General features: G+C 39.9%; 1 protein-coding gene across 6 annotated transcripts in view; it reads right to left on the reverse strand.

Moving 5' to 3' along the window:
- LOC110535590 (dnaJ homolog subfamily B member 6) overlaps window positions 1-13,468 on the reverse strand; it is a 65,964-nt gene that overhangs the window by 11,941 nt on the left and 40,555 nt on the right. For 3 of the 6 annotated variants that reach the window (XM_021620670.2, XM_021620671.2, XM_036935318.1), the window contains 3 exons: window positions 8,062-8,211; window positions 7,600-7,756; window positions 7,233-7,303 (listed from right to left, as the gene is read on the reverse strand). In XM_021620670.2, the coding sequence (XP_021476345.2) occupies window positions 7,233-7,303; window positions 7,600-7,756; window positions 8,062-8,211 (378 nt within the window). Of the gene's footprint in view, window positions 1-6,657; window positions 7,304-7,599; window positions 7,757-8,061; window positions 8,212-13,468 lie in introns of those variants that run through there. The other 3 variants (XM_021620674.2, XM_021620678.2, XM_021620676.2) reach the window with 3 other exon arrangements.

A 13,468-nucleotide genomic window follows, 5' to 3' on the forward strand; every position in this document is an offset into this window, starting at 1 on the left:
TGGCGGGGACAGTCGGGGCGGAATGCAATTCAAACAGGATGCCTCCTACTGCAACCAGGAAGCCATTTTGTGTCTCTGGGACAGGAAATCAAAACATGATCTGTCATTAGTGATGGATGAGCATGAGATCCACCTGAGCGCTCAAAATCATCCAACCTTTCAGTTTTCAATCATAAAAGCTTACTGGTGTTCATTTTTCACATTTTTAGCTTTGAGGAAGTTAACAGCATGACCAACTGCAAGACCAATAGAATCCTCCTGGGCTCAAGGAGGTGCTGGCAACTTGCCCATAAAGTGGCTTGTGGGTTGAGACATGGATAGTAGTATTATGTCATCACCCATTCCACCTAGTTATGGTATTTAAACCAGTAAGGCTAGTCACCACAAAGCGAGACTCATGCAGAGAGTAGCACACTATATAGGAAATTGAGTGGAATTTGACACGCGCCCTAGAATCTACCTTAATAATGCATACACACCCTTAAGATGAAGAAATAATATATACTGCCATGTCAGACATTTTGGGTTACAGTGTGTAGTTCAGTGTGATTTTGACTTTGGTCCAGGGTATTTAAAAAGCACAAAAAAAAATAGCCTACCTGTTACTAAGCTGGAATACATTTTTACCTTACGTTAACCAAATACAAGTTGTTTGCTGCAGTAAAGTAATAGATGTATAAAAGAAAAAAACAGTTGACCTGGAGAAGGTAGAAAAGAACAGAGTGATGTCATCATCTACTGTTAATGTAGAAACAGTGCCACCTGGTGCCAGACACATTCTACAACACAGCGAGAGAGGAAGGTTTGGTCTACACTCAGTCTTCAGGCTTGCCTTTAGGCCTTTCAACATTTGTTGTATACAACATACATAATTCATTTGTAATAAATGCATTTTCAATTATTAAGAATATAAGGGGAAAAAACACTGATCTATTGAGTTTAACAAAGATATGCAATGGCAGATTTCAGTCAGCAGGAGGAGCCATTGCACCATGGAAAAATACTTCTTACTCACTTGAGAAAATCTCTGAATTCAAGCCCTACATTAATTATGATTACGTTTTCATACCAAAGCTGTAATTTGCCCCTGGCTCAAGCAGTTATTAAAATGCAAAAATACTAAATTCAAGCTGCTTTTCTGACATTAAATATATCATTTTTCCCACTGAGGGAAAATGTGTAATAGCCTAACTCAATTGAATGACAGGCCTTATCAGTAATTGTTAGCGTTTTAAGCAACAGTGATGTGATAATTCCGGTACTGAGCCTGGGGCCTGACTCTATGCACACCGGCAGCTCTACCACAGTGGAGGGTTTGCTAATCTCCTCCACTCATCAACACACACACACACACACACACACACACACACACACACACACACACACACACACACACACACACACACACACACACACACACACAGGTCACCCAGCCACAAGGACATGGCCACAGTGTCAACTGCACTACTTGCAAATGCTCAGCCACCGCTTCAATCAACCTCCAGGTGAGAAGGAAAAAAAAGTCTAGAGCTGCAGAGTGTGGGAGAAATGGCTGCCACAGCTGAGGGAAAGACAAAATGTAGCTACAGTGCCAGTAAGCCAATGTCGTAAAATGCAAGGTTGTATTCACTAGGCACCAAATGCAAGAAAACTGACAAACGAAGCGACTACCTGAGCTTGTCCAATAAGAAACGCTTCTGTTACAAAACGTTTCACAACAATGTGCAAAAATACCACAGAAAATGTTAGATAAGGAGCCTGTGTATTATTTCTTCATTTTAGAAAAATTTCCTTTGGGGATAAGGGTTCTTACACAAAACAAACCGGGCGGGAAACTGCTCTGAGGGACCTGTTCTTTCTGCTTTCTTGTTGCTAAACAGTGACAGCTTTCGCCGATCATGTAACTACTCTCAAAAAAATGCACCCGAAGCTTGTGTAAATCAACTAACCTCCTTTTGGAGCGGCAGGGTAATCTAGTGGTTAGAGCGTTGGCCTAGTAACTTAAAGGTTGCAAGATTGAATCCCTGAGCTGACAAGGTAAAAATCTGTCGTTCTGCCCCTGAACAAACACGCACTTCACCTTCTGCCGCAGGCCAGGGCATAATAAACAGCTGTAACCCCTTCTGCTCACTGCTGCTAGTCTACCACCATCTGTGCCACCAGTTTCAGACAGTGGCACGGATGCACGGCATCTGAAGATAACACATCAGCCCAGTGCTGAGAGGGACAATACATCACAAATGGTATTCCTTATTTAGTGCACTACTTTGACCAGGGCCTGTAAGGCTCTGTTCAAACATAGAAGTAAAACTATTTAACTAGTGCACTACAGGTAACTACCAAAATAAAGGAAACCCAAAGTGTCTTAATATTTAGGGGATTGGGCCGCCATGAGCCAAAGTAGCTTCAATGGGATGTTAATTGGTTAATTAACTCAGGAACTAAAACTGTGTGGACGCACCTGCTCTCAATACACTGTACTTTGTATTCCTCATTTACTCAAGTATTTCCATTATTTTGTCTGTTACCTGTATGTAGGTTTCAGGGTACCGTTTGAGGAGCAGACCCATCTCCAATATAAGGTATTGTGTTGAACATCAAAACAGTGTTGATTTGATTTTAAACCTAGCTCCCCAGACAACACACTGGCAACATCTTATAAAACAGCTTACACATTACTAGGTGAAAGACAAAAACAGACATCGTCTCTGCATCCCAAATGGCACCCGATTCCCTCTTTAGTGCACTTTATAGGGAATGGGGTGCCATTTGGGACACAAACAATGTTCTGTGAAGGCTGGGGAAACTGAGGTGAGCATGTGTATGACTCCCATTCTCTAAGCAAACGCATCATCAACACAGGAGAAGACAGGAAGGGCAAGTGAGGTCTTCAAAAACACGGAACACAGCTTAATGGATTCAAGATGGGTGTGTGTGTGAGAATACATACCTGTTGTTGAGATTAACTCCATTCTTGATTAAAGGCAACTAACACTGCCATACTTGTATCTTACGTTGAAGCTAGCTAATAATTCCATATTGCAAATCATGATAGTCCATGAAGAGACAGCTATCACTGAATGAATGACACAATGGACCACTGTAAGAATGCAGGTGTAATCGAATAGCATAGCAGTAAAACGAATTTATTAGTTGGTTAAAATGAACACTTGGGAGTATGATGTGATTAGTGTGTGAGTTTCATTGAAAAGCAGCAAGTGTGGTTTCCTTTTTCTCTGTGTGTTGGTGTGAAGCAGGTGACATCAAGCAAGTACACACAGTTTGTGGAAGTGGGTGTTGGGGCGGCTGTGAAAGTGTCACTCAAGCCAAACAGAATCATCACAGACTCATTGTGACTGCAACAGACCTTTAAAAAATGGTCAAGCTTAATAATTATTTTGTTTTTACCCAAAATCCCCTGTATTTGGTCCATATACACTACCGGTCAAAGGTTTTTGAACACCTACTCATTCAAGAGCATTCTTTATTTATACTATTTTCTACATTGTAGAATAATAGTGAAGTCATCAAAACTATGAAATAACACATATGGAATCATGTAGTAACCAAAAAAGTGTTAACGTCTTGGTGACGGGGCAGTATTTTCACGTCCGGATGATGCATGCCCAAATTCAACTGCCTGCTACTCATCCCCAGAAGATATGATATGCATATTATTAGTAGATGTGGATAGCAAACACTCTGAAGTTTCTAAAACTGTTTGAATCATGTCTGTGAGTATAACATAACTTATTTTAGCAGGCAAGGACAAACCATTCAGATGTTTTATTTTTTTATGTCACTCTTTTCAATGAGTTTTCATTGGGAATCCAGATTTCTAGGGGACCTTCTTGCAGTTCCTACTGCTTCCACTGGATGTCACCAGTCCTTAGAAATTGGTCGAGGTTTATGGGACATATTGGAGTGCCAACAAAAGAAACTCGTCAATGGTAAGGTATGAATTATATTTGTATTTCTGCGTTTTGTGTCGCGACTGCAGGGTTGAAATATGCTTTTCTCTCTTTGTTTACGGAGGTGCTATCCTCAGATAATAGCATCGTTTGCTTTCGCCGAAAAGCCTTTTTGAAATCTGACATGTTGGCTGGATTCACAACAAGTGTAGCTTTAATTTGCCATCTTGCATGTGTGATTTAATGAAAGTTTATTTGAATTTATTTGAATTTGGCTCTCTGCATTTTCCCTGGCTTTTGGCCAGGTGGGACGCTAGAGTCCCACATATCCCAGAGGAGTTAAACAAATATATTTTGTATTTGAGATTCTTCAAATAGCCACACTATTCTTCTTCTTGGTAAAATAGCCCTTACAGAGCCTGGAAGTGTGTTGGGTCATTGCCCTGGTCATTGACAGTCCCACAACACAGCTGATTGGCTCAAACGGATTAAGAAGGAAAGAAATTCCACAAATTAACTTTTAAGAAGGCACACCTGTTAATTGCAATGCATTCCAGGTGACTTCCTCATGAAGCTGGTTGAGAGAAAGCCAAGAATGTGCAAAGCTGTCATCAAGGCAAAGGGTGGATATTTGAAGAATCTCAAATAAAAATATATTTTGATTTGTTTAACACTCTTTTAGTTATTACATGATTCCATGTGCGTTATTTCCTATTTTGGTTGTCTTCACTATTATTCTACAATGTAGAAAATAGTAAAAATAAAAACCCTTGAATGAGTAGGTGTTCTAAAACACACACACACACACACACACACAGCTTTGCAAAAGTATTCAGAGCACTTGAATTTCTTCACATTTCATTGTTTTACAAAGTGGTACTAAAATGGATTTAAAATTGACATTGGAAAAACAATTCTAAAATGTTTTGAAGATTCATAAAAAAATGTATAACTAAAATATAGTAGTTGCATAAGTATTCAGCTCCCTGAGTCCATACATGTTAGAAACACCTTTGGCAGCAATCATTACAGGTGAGTCTTCTTGGGTAAGTCTCTGAGAGCTTTGCACACCTGGATTGTGTAATAGTTGCCTATTATTCTTTAAAAAAAAATGTCAAGCTTTGTCAATTTTGGGGGTCATGGCTAGGAGCAAATTTTCTAGTCTTGCCATAGTTTTGATTTAGATCTGCTTGGTATACTAACTCTGCCACTTAGGAACATTCACTGTCTTCTTGGTAAGCAGCTCCAGTGTAGATTTGGCCTTGTGTTATAGGTTATTGGTCCTGCTGAAAGGTGAATTCCTCTTCCAATGTGTCTGGTGTAAAGCAGACTGAAGCAGATTTTGCTCTAGGATTTTCCTTGTGCTTATCCCGTTTAATTTTATCCTGAAAAACCCAGTACTTTCCCATGTTAAATCATACCTATACCATGATGCAGCCAACACCATGCTTGAAAATAAGGAGGCAGTTACTCAGTGATGTCTTTGCCCCAAACATGTATTCCTTTGCCACTTTTTTTTTTCAGTATTACTTTAGTGTCTTGTTGCATACAAAATGCATGCTTTGGAATAATTTGTATATTTGTGTTCTTATTATGACTCTGTCATTTAGGTCCTTATTGTGGAGTCACTACAATGTTGTTGATCCACCCTCAGTTCTCTCCCATCGCAGCCACTGAGCTCTGTAGCTCTTTAAAGATCACCAATGCCCTCATGTTAACATCCCTGAGCAGTCCCATTCCTGTCCTGCAACTCAGTTCAGAAGGATGACTATTTTTTTTTAGGTGTCTGAGTGGTTAAATGCATAACGCACAGCATAATTATTATTAACTAGGTCATACTTGAAATAGATATTCAATGTCTGATTCAATATTGTTACCCGTCTACCTGTCCCTGGAACAAACCGGGAACTAGATAGAACCTACAGGGGACCGTGACACAATGTTCTAAGAATGTCCTTGGGGATGTCCCTGGAACAAACCGGGAACTAGATAGAACCTCCAGGGGACCGTGACACAATGTTCTAAGAATGTCCTTGGGGATGTCCCTGGAACAAACCGGGAACTAGATAAAAACCTGCAGCAGACTGTGACTGTTTAACTTGAAAATTCATGTAAGTGATGCACTTCAAAAGTAAAATATCCTAAATGACATTTGACAGCTGGGTTTTCACGTGCTCAAATGTTGTAAGTTAATGTAAGTTAAAAGCACTGTGTGTGTATTATAACGGCCCATTTTGGTTTTGCAGGGCATCACATGTGAAATCTCACGTGAAAATGTGAATCCATATGTGATCCAAATGATTCCACGTGACATGTGAAACATGTGGTTTTTGTCTGTAAGGGACCTCACGGTAACTTTTTATGTGATTTGTTAAACCAAATTTGACTCCTGAAAGAGGCTGAATACTTATGCAACTACTATATTTTATTATTTTATATTGTTCATATTAAAGAAAGAAAAAATGTAAGTAATTGTTTCTTCCACTTTGACAGAGTATGTTGTGTATATTGTTGACAATTTTTTTTACAATTAAATCCAATCCCATTTTGTAACACAATAAAACAAGTGAAGAAATCCAAAGTGTCTGAAAACCTTAGCAAGGCACTGTATATTTAGTCTCTTGTTTAGGGATTTATGATGAACTGATGGAACAGTTGGTCCAAACTTGAACAGCCTTGTCATTGGCAATCATGCTGAAAAAACACTTGTATTCAAAAACAAACAAAGACAAAAAGCAAAAACAAGTTCACATTAATACTATACACATTTATTAGGTATCTAAAACGGGTCATCTGAAGCTCATGGACATGAAAACGGTGTACAGGTTAGAGAGATGTTCCATTTTCTTTTAACTAGGCAAAGGGTTAATAACATTATATTTAAATGCACAAGCGCAAAGCTGTCCAAATGTACATCTCGTTGTGCCCCTGACTTCTAGAACTAAAAGGTAAAGAAGTCCACCCACAGAAAAACTCAGAAAAATCAGTACAGCAAAAAAAAAGTCATACACATTGGTCCTACTAAGAGAATGGTCCCGAAACAAAAAGGTAAAGCTGGAATAAATACAACCCTATGTGATCGTCCCTCGCTCCAGCGGCTAAACTAAGATGAGAACATATTTCCTCGCTGTGAACTACACGTGAACTAGGAATGTCAACAGGGGAGAGAGAGGAGAGAGAAACCAACCCGCCGTAACATTGCGACCCTGAGCAGCATCGTCACGCTGAGTTAGTTTGGTTTGTTTCCAGGTCAGGTGTGAGTATTTCAAACGTTGTGCAGAGGTTATCACTTGTTATCCAGTCTTAGGTGCTGCTCCTTACCGTTGACGGTTAGAGACTTCAACTGACCGTCCTCCTCCACCTCCACCCTCTCCTGGCCATTCTCCACAATCCTGCAGGAGACAAAGCAGAGTTAGGATAAAAGACGAGAGTTATTTTAATCATACATATCTGTTTTTGGTAATACTTTAAAGGGTTTATAAAGGGTACGTTATTGTTAAGTGTTACACAATTCTTCAATATTCAAAACTGCCTTGGTGAATTGACTACAGCCAAAGTGAAAAGGACAACAGCCTAGAAAAATCATGTTTGTTTTTATTTTGAGGAAACTATCCCCAGGTCACAGTGTGAAGACAAGAACAAGTCAGTGACACAATTGATTACATGGACTGACTAGCTGTGCTTGTACCGCTTTGTGGTGATTCTTCTGCCGTTGACGAACTTGGTGGAGGTGGATACTGAGCGGATGTTGCCCATCCCCCCTCCTCCTCCTCCGCTACCACCAAAAGATGAAGAGGAGAACGTGGCAAAGCCCCCTCCACCCATATGCCCCAGCGAAGTGAAACCTAGGAGTGAAACACACACACACACACACACACACACACACACACACAACTTAATCTGTGCATATGACAAATAAAACTTTGATTTGGCCCACACACTCAAGATCACACCCATAACACAAACACCCCGCCATTTTCCTTTGCTTTGCTTACTCGCAAATGTTGACCTCAAAATGAAGCTTATTATATGACCGAAATAGCACATTTTATAATATGCAGTGAGATTTATGTTATGTAACCATTTCCATGAGGAGGAAGATAAGCTTAACCAGAGTTTTGGGAGACGCATATTTGAAATAGAGTATTACCGTGCTGCAGGGGAGGCCCACCTGAATCAAACACTGGAAAGCCTGCCCCAAAGGGGGGGAAGCCCCCGAAACCGTGGACGAAGGGTCCCCCGGTCCTGCTCCGGCTCACCCCTCGCTGCCTTTGACCCCCGCCGAAGAAGTCATCGTCCACTGGGGATTGGGGACAGACAATGACAACACATTAGTCAAGTTCAAGTTAATTACAAATAGTCAAAAACTGAAATCCATGAGCATACAAAAAGTCATAGGCCCATCTAAATACATATTTATACACAACAAAAATAAAACGCTAAATGCAACAATTTCAAAGATTTTGATGAGTTTACAGTTCATAATGAAATCTGTAAATGTAAGTAAATTCATTAGGTCCTAATCTATAGATTTCACATGACAGGGCATAGGCCCACCCACTGTGGAGCTAGGCCCATCCAATCAGAATTTGTTTTCCCCCACAAAATGGCTTTATTACAAACAGAAATACTCCTCAGCACCCAATGTCACTACAATGGGCCTCAGGATATTGTCACGTTATCTCTGTGCATTCAAATTGCCATCAATAAAAAATGCAATTGTGTTAGTTGTCTGCAGCTTATGCCTGCCCATACACATGGTCTGCAGTTGGACGAACTGACAAACTCTCTAAAAAGATCATCGGTAGAGAAATTAACATTAAATTATCTGGAAACAACTCTGGTGGACATTCCTGCAGTCAGCATGCCAATTGCACGCTCCCTCCAAACTTGAGACATCTGTGGCATTGTGTTGTGTGACAAAAGTGCACAATTTAGAGTGGCCTTTTTAAAAGCTGAGAGAAATAAGATTTTTGTGAGTATGGAACATTTCTGGGATCTTTTTTATTTCAGCTCATGAAACATGGGACCAACACTTTATATGTAGCTTTTATATTTTTGTTCAGTGTATTAACTGAGTTGGCTTATTCACTGATGTCTGTGCCCCTAAAAGGTTAAAGTGCATTAACCTATGGACTTTTTGGAAGGAGATGTCTGGGTTTTGGGTACATTTTTCAACCGGGCTTAATCAACCAATGATTTATAGTAACACGCTATTCTCACATCATTTAGCGGTTTGTGCTAGCCTTAACATGTTAAGAGTTTCTTGCACGCGGGTCTCACATGTGCAGTAGTTACATGGGAGATCCTCCCTCCCATAGCGGCAGACGTGAGAGCCGGGAAAAAAAACCTGCCCTTCCAGTTAGATAGAATAATCCCCACCTGCTTCCACTCTCCAATCCACCACAATGTAATTTTCATCATTTGTTTTAACAATTGGACTGTATATGCATGAGGACCCTGAGGACTCTCACTCTCCCCCCAGCCTTTAAAGACATATTAAACCCAGATGGAAGCTCTCCATAAAGCCTCTCTCTAACCCTCTCTTCATATCAAATGGAGTGACCCCAACCACAATGTCCCAACCCCCCATCATTGCAGGAGGTCTCCACTGCTAATGGTACTGGGTGTGAATCCCAAATGGATGGATGGATGGATGGATGGATATATATATATATATATATATATATATATATATATATATATATACATCCATCCATCCATTTGGGATTCACACCCATATATATTAGACATATGCTCTGGTGACAGTAGGGCACTATCAGCCCAAAAGTAGTGCACAGCATAAAGAATAGGTGCAGATGCATTTTTTATTAACAGTATTATTAATATCAAGTTTAATATCACACACGTCAACACATCTCCCTCCCCCCTCCAGTTTGTTATTGATGATGGATGAGGTGTTCAAATTGATGGCTCTATATTTTTTTTGCAGTAATTAGACCTAGATTGCAAAACTTTCTCTGATATTGATCACCAATGTTTACATTTCCCAACGGACATAAATCGAGATGGATGGATATAAATACTTAGACATAAATTAAATGATAGCACATACACCACCGTTCGTTCAAATGTTTCGGGTCACACAGAAATGCCCTCGTTTTTGAAAGAAAATGTTTTGTCCATTAAAATAAATATCAAATTGATCAGAAATACAGTGTAGATATTGTTGTAAATGACTATTGTAGCTGGATACGGCTGATTTGTTATGGAACATCTACATAGGCATTCAGACGCCCATTATCAGCAACCATCACTCCTGTGTTCCAATGGCACGTTGTGTTAGCTAATCCAAGTTTATCATTTTAAAAAGGCTAATTGATAATAATTTTGCAATTATGTTCGCAGAGCTGAAATCTGTTGTTCTGAATAAAATAAGCAATAAAACTGGCCTTCTTTAGACTAGTTGAGTATCTGGAGCATCAGCATTTGTGAGTTCGATTACAGGCTCAGAATGGCTAGAAACAAATAACTTTCTTCTGAAACTCGTCAGTCTATTCTTGTTCTGAGAAATTAAGGCTATTCCATGCGAGAAACAGTCTTGAAGGAGTTCCCACATATGCTGAGCACTGGTTGGCAGCTTTTCCTTCACTCTGTGGTCCAACTCATCACAATTGGGTTCAAGTCGGGGGATTGTGGACGCTAGGGCATCTGATGCAGCACTCCATCACTCTCCTTCTTGGTCAAAATAACCCTTACACAGCCTGGAGGTGTGTTGGGTCACTGTCCTGTTAAAGAAACACATGATAGTGGGACAGATTTCCACCAGTCTAATGTCCATTGCTCGTATTTCTTGGCGCAAGGAAGTCTCTTCTTCTTGGTGTCCTTTAGTAATGGTTTCTTTGCAGCAATTCGACCATGGAGGCCTGATTCACACTGTCTCCTCTGAACAGTTGATGTTGAGATGAGTCTGTTACTTGAACTCTGTGAAGCATTTATTTGGGCTGCAATCTAAGGTAGAGTTAGCTCTAATAAAAACGTATCCTCCGTAGCAGAGGCAACTCTGGGTCTTCCTTTCCTGTGGCAGTGCTCATGAGAGCCAGTTTCATCATAGCGCTTGATGGTTTTTGCGACTGCACTTGAAGAAACGTTCAAAGTTCAGCCTACTTTTCTCAGGTAAAATGCTAAATTAACTTTAAGCAAAACATTGGGACATGTAGCTGGCTACATTCTTTGTGATAAACATTAGAAATATGATGGCCACGCATTGTTTTTGCAAAAGACATCTTGCTTTTTCATTGTAAGCTCATTAACGTGTGACTGCCAGGCAAATAGCGTTGCACTCCTGCTGTCAACTGATTGTGTTGCACTAATATATTTTCTGTGAAGGAAAACTATAGTTGCACGTCCCTGATCACTCTATTGAAGCAAAAAAAAAATTATTGACTTTCAATATGAAACGTGACCTCTGTCAATAAATCCACAGTTAGACTCACCTGCTCCCGCTTTCTCCCGCTTTTTTACAAACAAACACGTGACTGGCTCAACTGTTCTGGGGAACTAGCGTGAGCTTCATAATGTAAAATAATGGGACAGGTGAAGTAAGTAATGTTCTGTTTTTCCCCCATAACTTATTGCACAAGTTGACTGCAGGTATGTACTTAAAAAGTACCTACAAATAACAAATTGTATTTAGGACAGAAAGTTAATTGCTTTGCCATATTTTAGTGCCTTGTTGCAAACAGGATGTTTTGGAGAATAAAAATGCTGTACCTTTTTCGCTCGGTCAATTACGTTAATATTGCGGAGTAACTACAGATACATCCTCAGTTCTCCCATCACAGCCATTAAACTAACTGTTTTAAAAGTCACCATTGGCCGAATGGTGAAATCCTCTCTGGCAACTGAGTTTGGAAGGATGCCTGTATCGTTGTAGTATCAATACACTGGGTGTATTGATTGAGATGAGGTAATCATTCCAAAATCATGTTCAACACCACTGTTGCACACAGTGAGTCGATGCAACTTATTATGTGACTTGTTAAACCCATTTTTACTCCTGAACTTATTTAGGCTTCCCATAAAAGGGGTTGAATACTTATTGACTCAAGCTATTTCAGCTTTACATTTTTTGTAAACAATTTTTAAAACATAATTCCACTTAGACATTATGGATTATTGTGTGTATTTAATCCATTTTAAATTCAAGCTATAACACAACAAAATGTGGGAAAAGTAAAGGGTGTGAAAACTTTCTGAAGGCACTGTAATAGGGTTCCTTTGTGCATCTCCAACAGAGATGTGACATTTCTGGGTGCATTCTGGCAGGAGTGTAGTCCGATGACTACACAGTAGTTTATGTCTTAGGTTGTAGGATCAGGTATGAACATTTTCATATATCTGTGGTCAATGGTTCTCCTCAATTTCTTCCTTCAGATCTGTTTCCCATTGTTTCCTTGCAGGTTCAGAACCATCAGGTAGAGCTTCAAATCAGCCCTTGATTTAACTTGGCCATCAACTTCTTTGGCATAGCAGCTTCTTCCAGTATTTTTTTCTATGCTAGATGCCTTAGGTTCATCCATATCCCGTTGAAGTGGTTGAATACAATTTCTGAGTTGTAAGAAGGGAAGTAAAAATCAGCCTTGGATAATCCAAATATGTATTGTAATTGATTGAAGGACAGTGGAGATACATCATAGTACGCATGTTAAATATTCAAGATGTTGTCAATGTCATCAATGTGGCATATGAACAGAAATGTTTGTAAAACCATGCGTGCGATCCTTTCTAAGCAAGGTGTGGGATTTATTCATTTGTACTTATACTTGAGAATGTGCGTAAATTGAAGCACAGCTCTGACCGTGCGTACGCACAGCACATTGCGGTAGGAAAGTCAAATTGCTAATGAAATACCATCCACCAAATAGAGAAAGGATTGACATACTGGACCTCACATGTTTGACACAATCAACAGGTTCCTTCAATTATTGATTTCTCTCTCTCTCAGGCCATTGCATACATCCTCCAGCTGCTGTTGGAGTCCAAGAATTGATGTGTTGATCTCTTCTTGTTGTTTCAGGACAGCGTCAGTCAAAACATGCGGCGCAGCTGAAGCACTCGCCAAAGAGGACACCCTTCTGGTAGGCCTGGGGATGAGGGGTCAGGAAAATCACCCACATCTGTCAAGATTTTATGTTTTGTTACATTCATTTTGTCACACACACATACATATTATATTTCATTTTCAAGCAAAATTATTTAGATGTGGTCCGTGTCTGAATATGGTTGCGAAAATAAAGTTAGACTTACCATCAGTTGGTGTGTCTGGGAGAGGGTCCTCAGTATCACCCTCACAAATGATGCCAGACACCGAGATCTCTCCAATTATGTTGCCAATGCGCTGGTCCATAGCAGACAGTGAAGAGTCACTCCTCCTGTTGCACTTATATCCCTTTTGAGGATCATCATTATCATTCCTTTTGCATACGTTTTAAAATCAAACCAGTTCTTTTTCATTTAATTTACTGTTCTGCACTCAGATAAGGCAGAATTTACCACAGCTCTAACCTGCTGCCAAGCAACAAAAAATGATCTTA

Source organism: Oncorhynchus mykiss, chromosome 11 (genome assembly GCF_013265735.2).
Source record: "Oncorhynchus mykiss isolate Arlee chromosome 11, USDA_OmykA_1.1, whole genome shotgun sequence".
Lineage (NCBI taxonomy): Eukaryota > Metazoa > Chordata > Actinopteri > Salmoniformes > Salmonidae > Oncorhynchus > Oncorhynchus mykiss.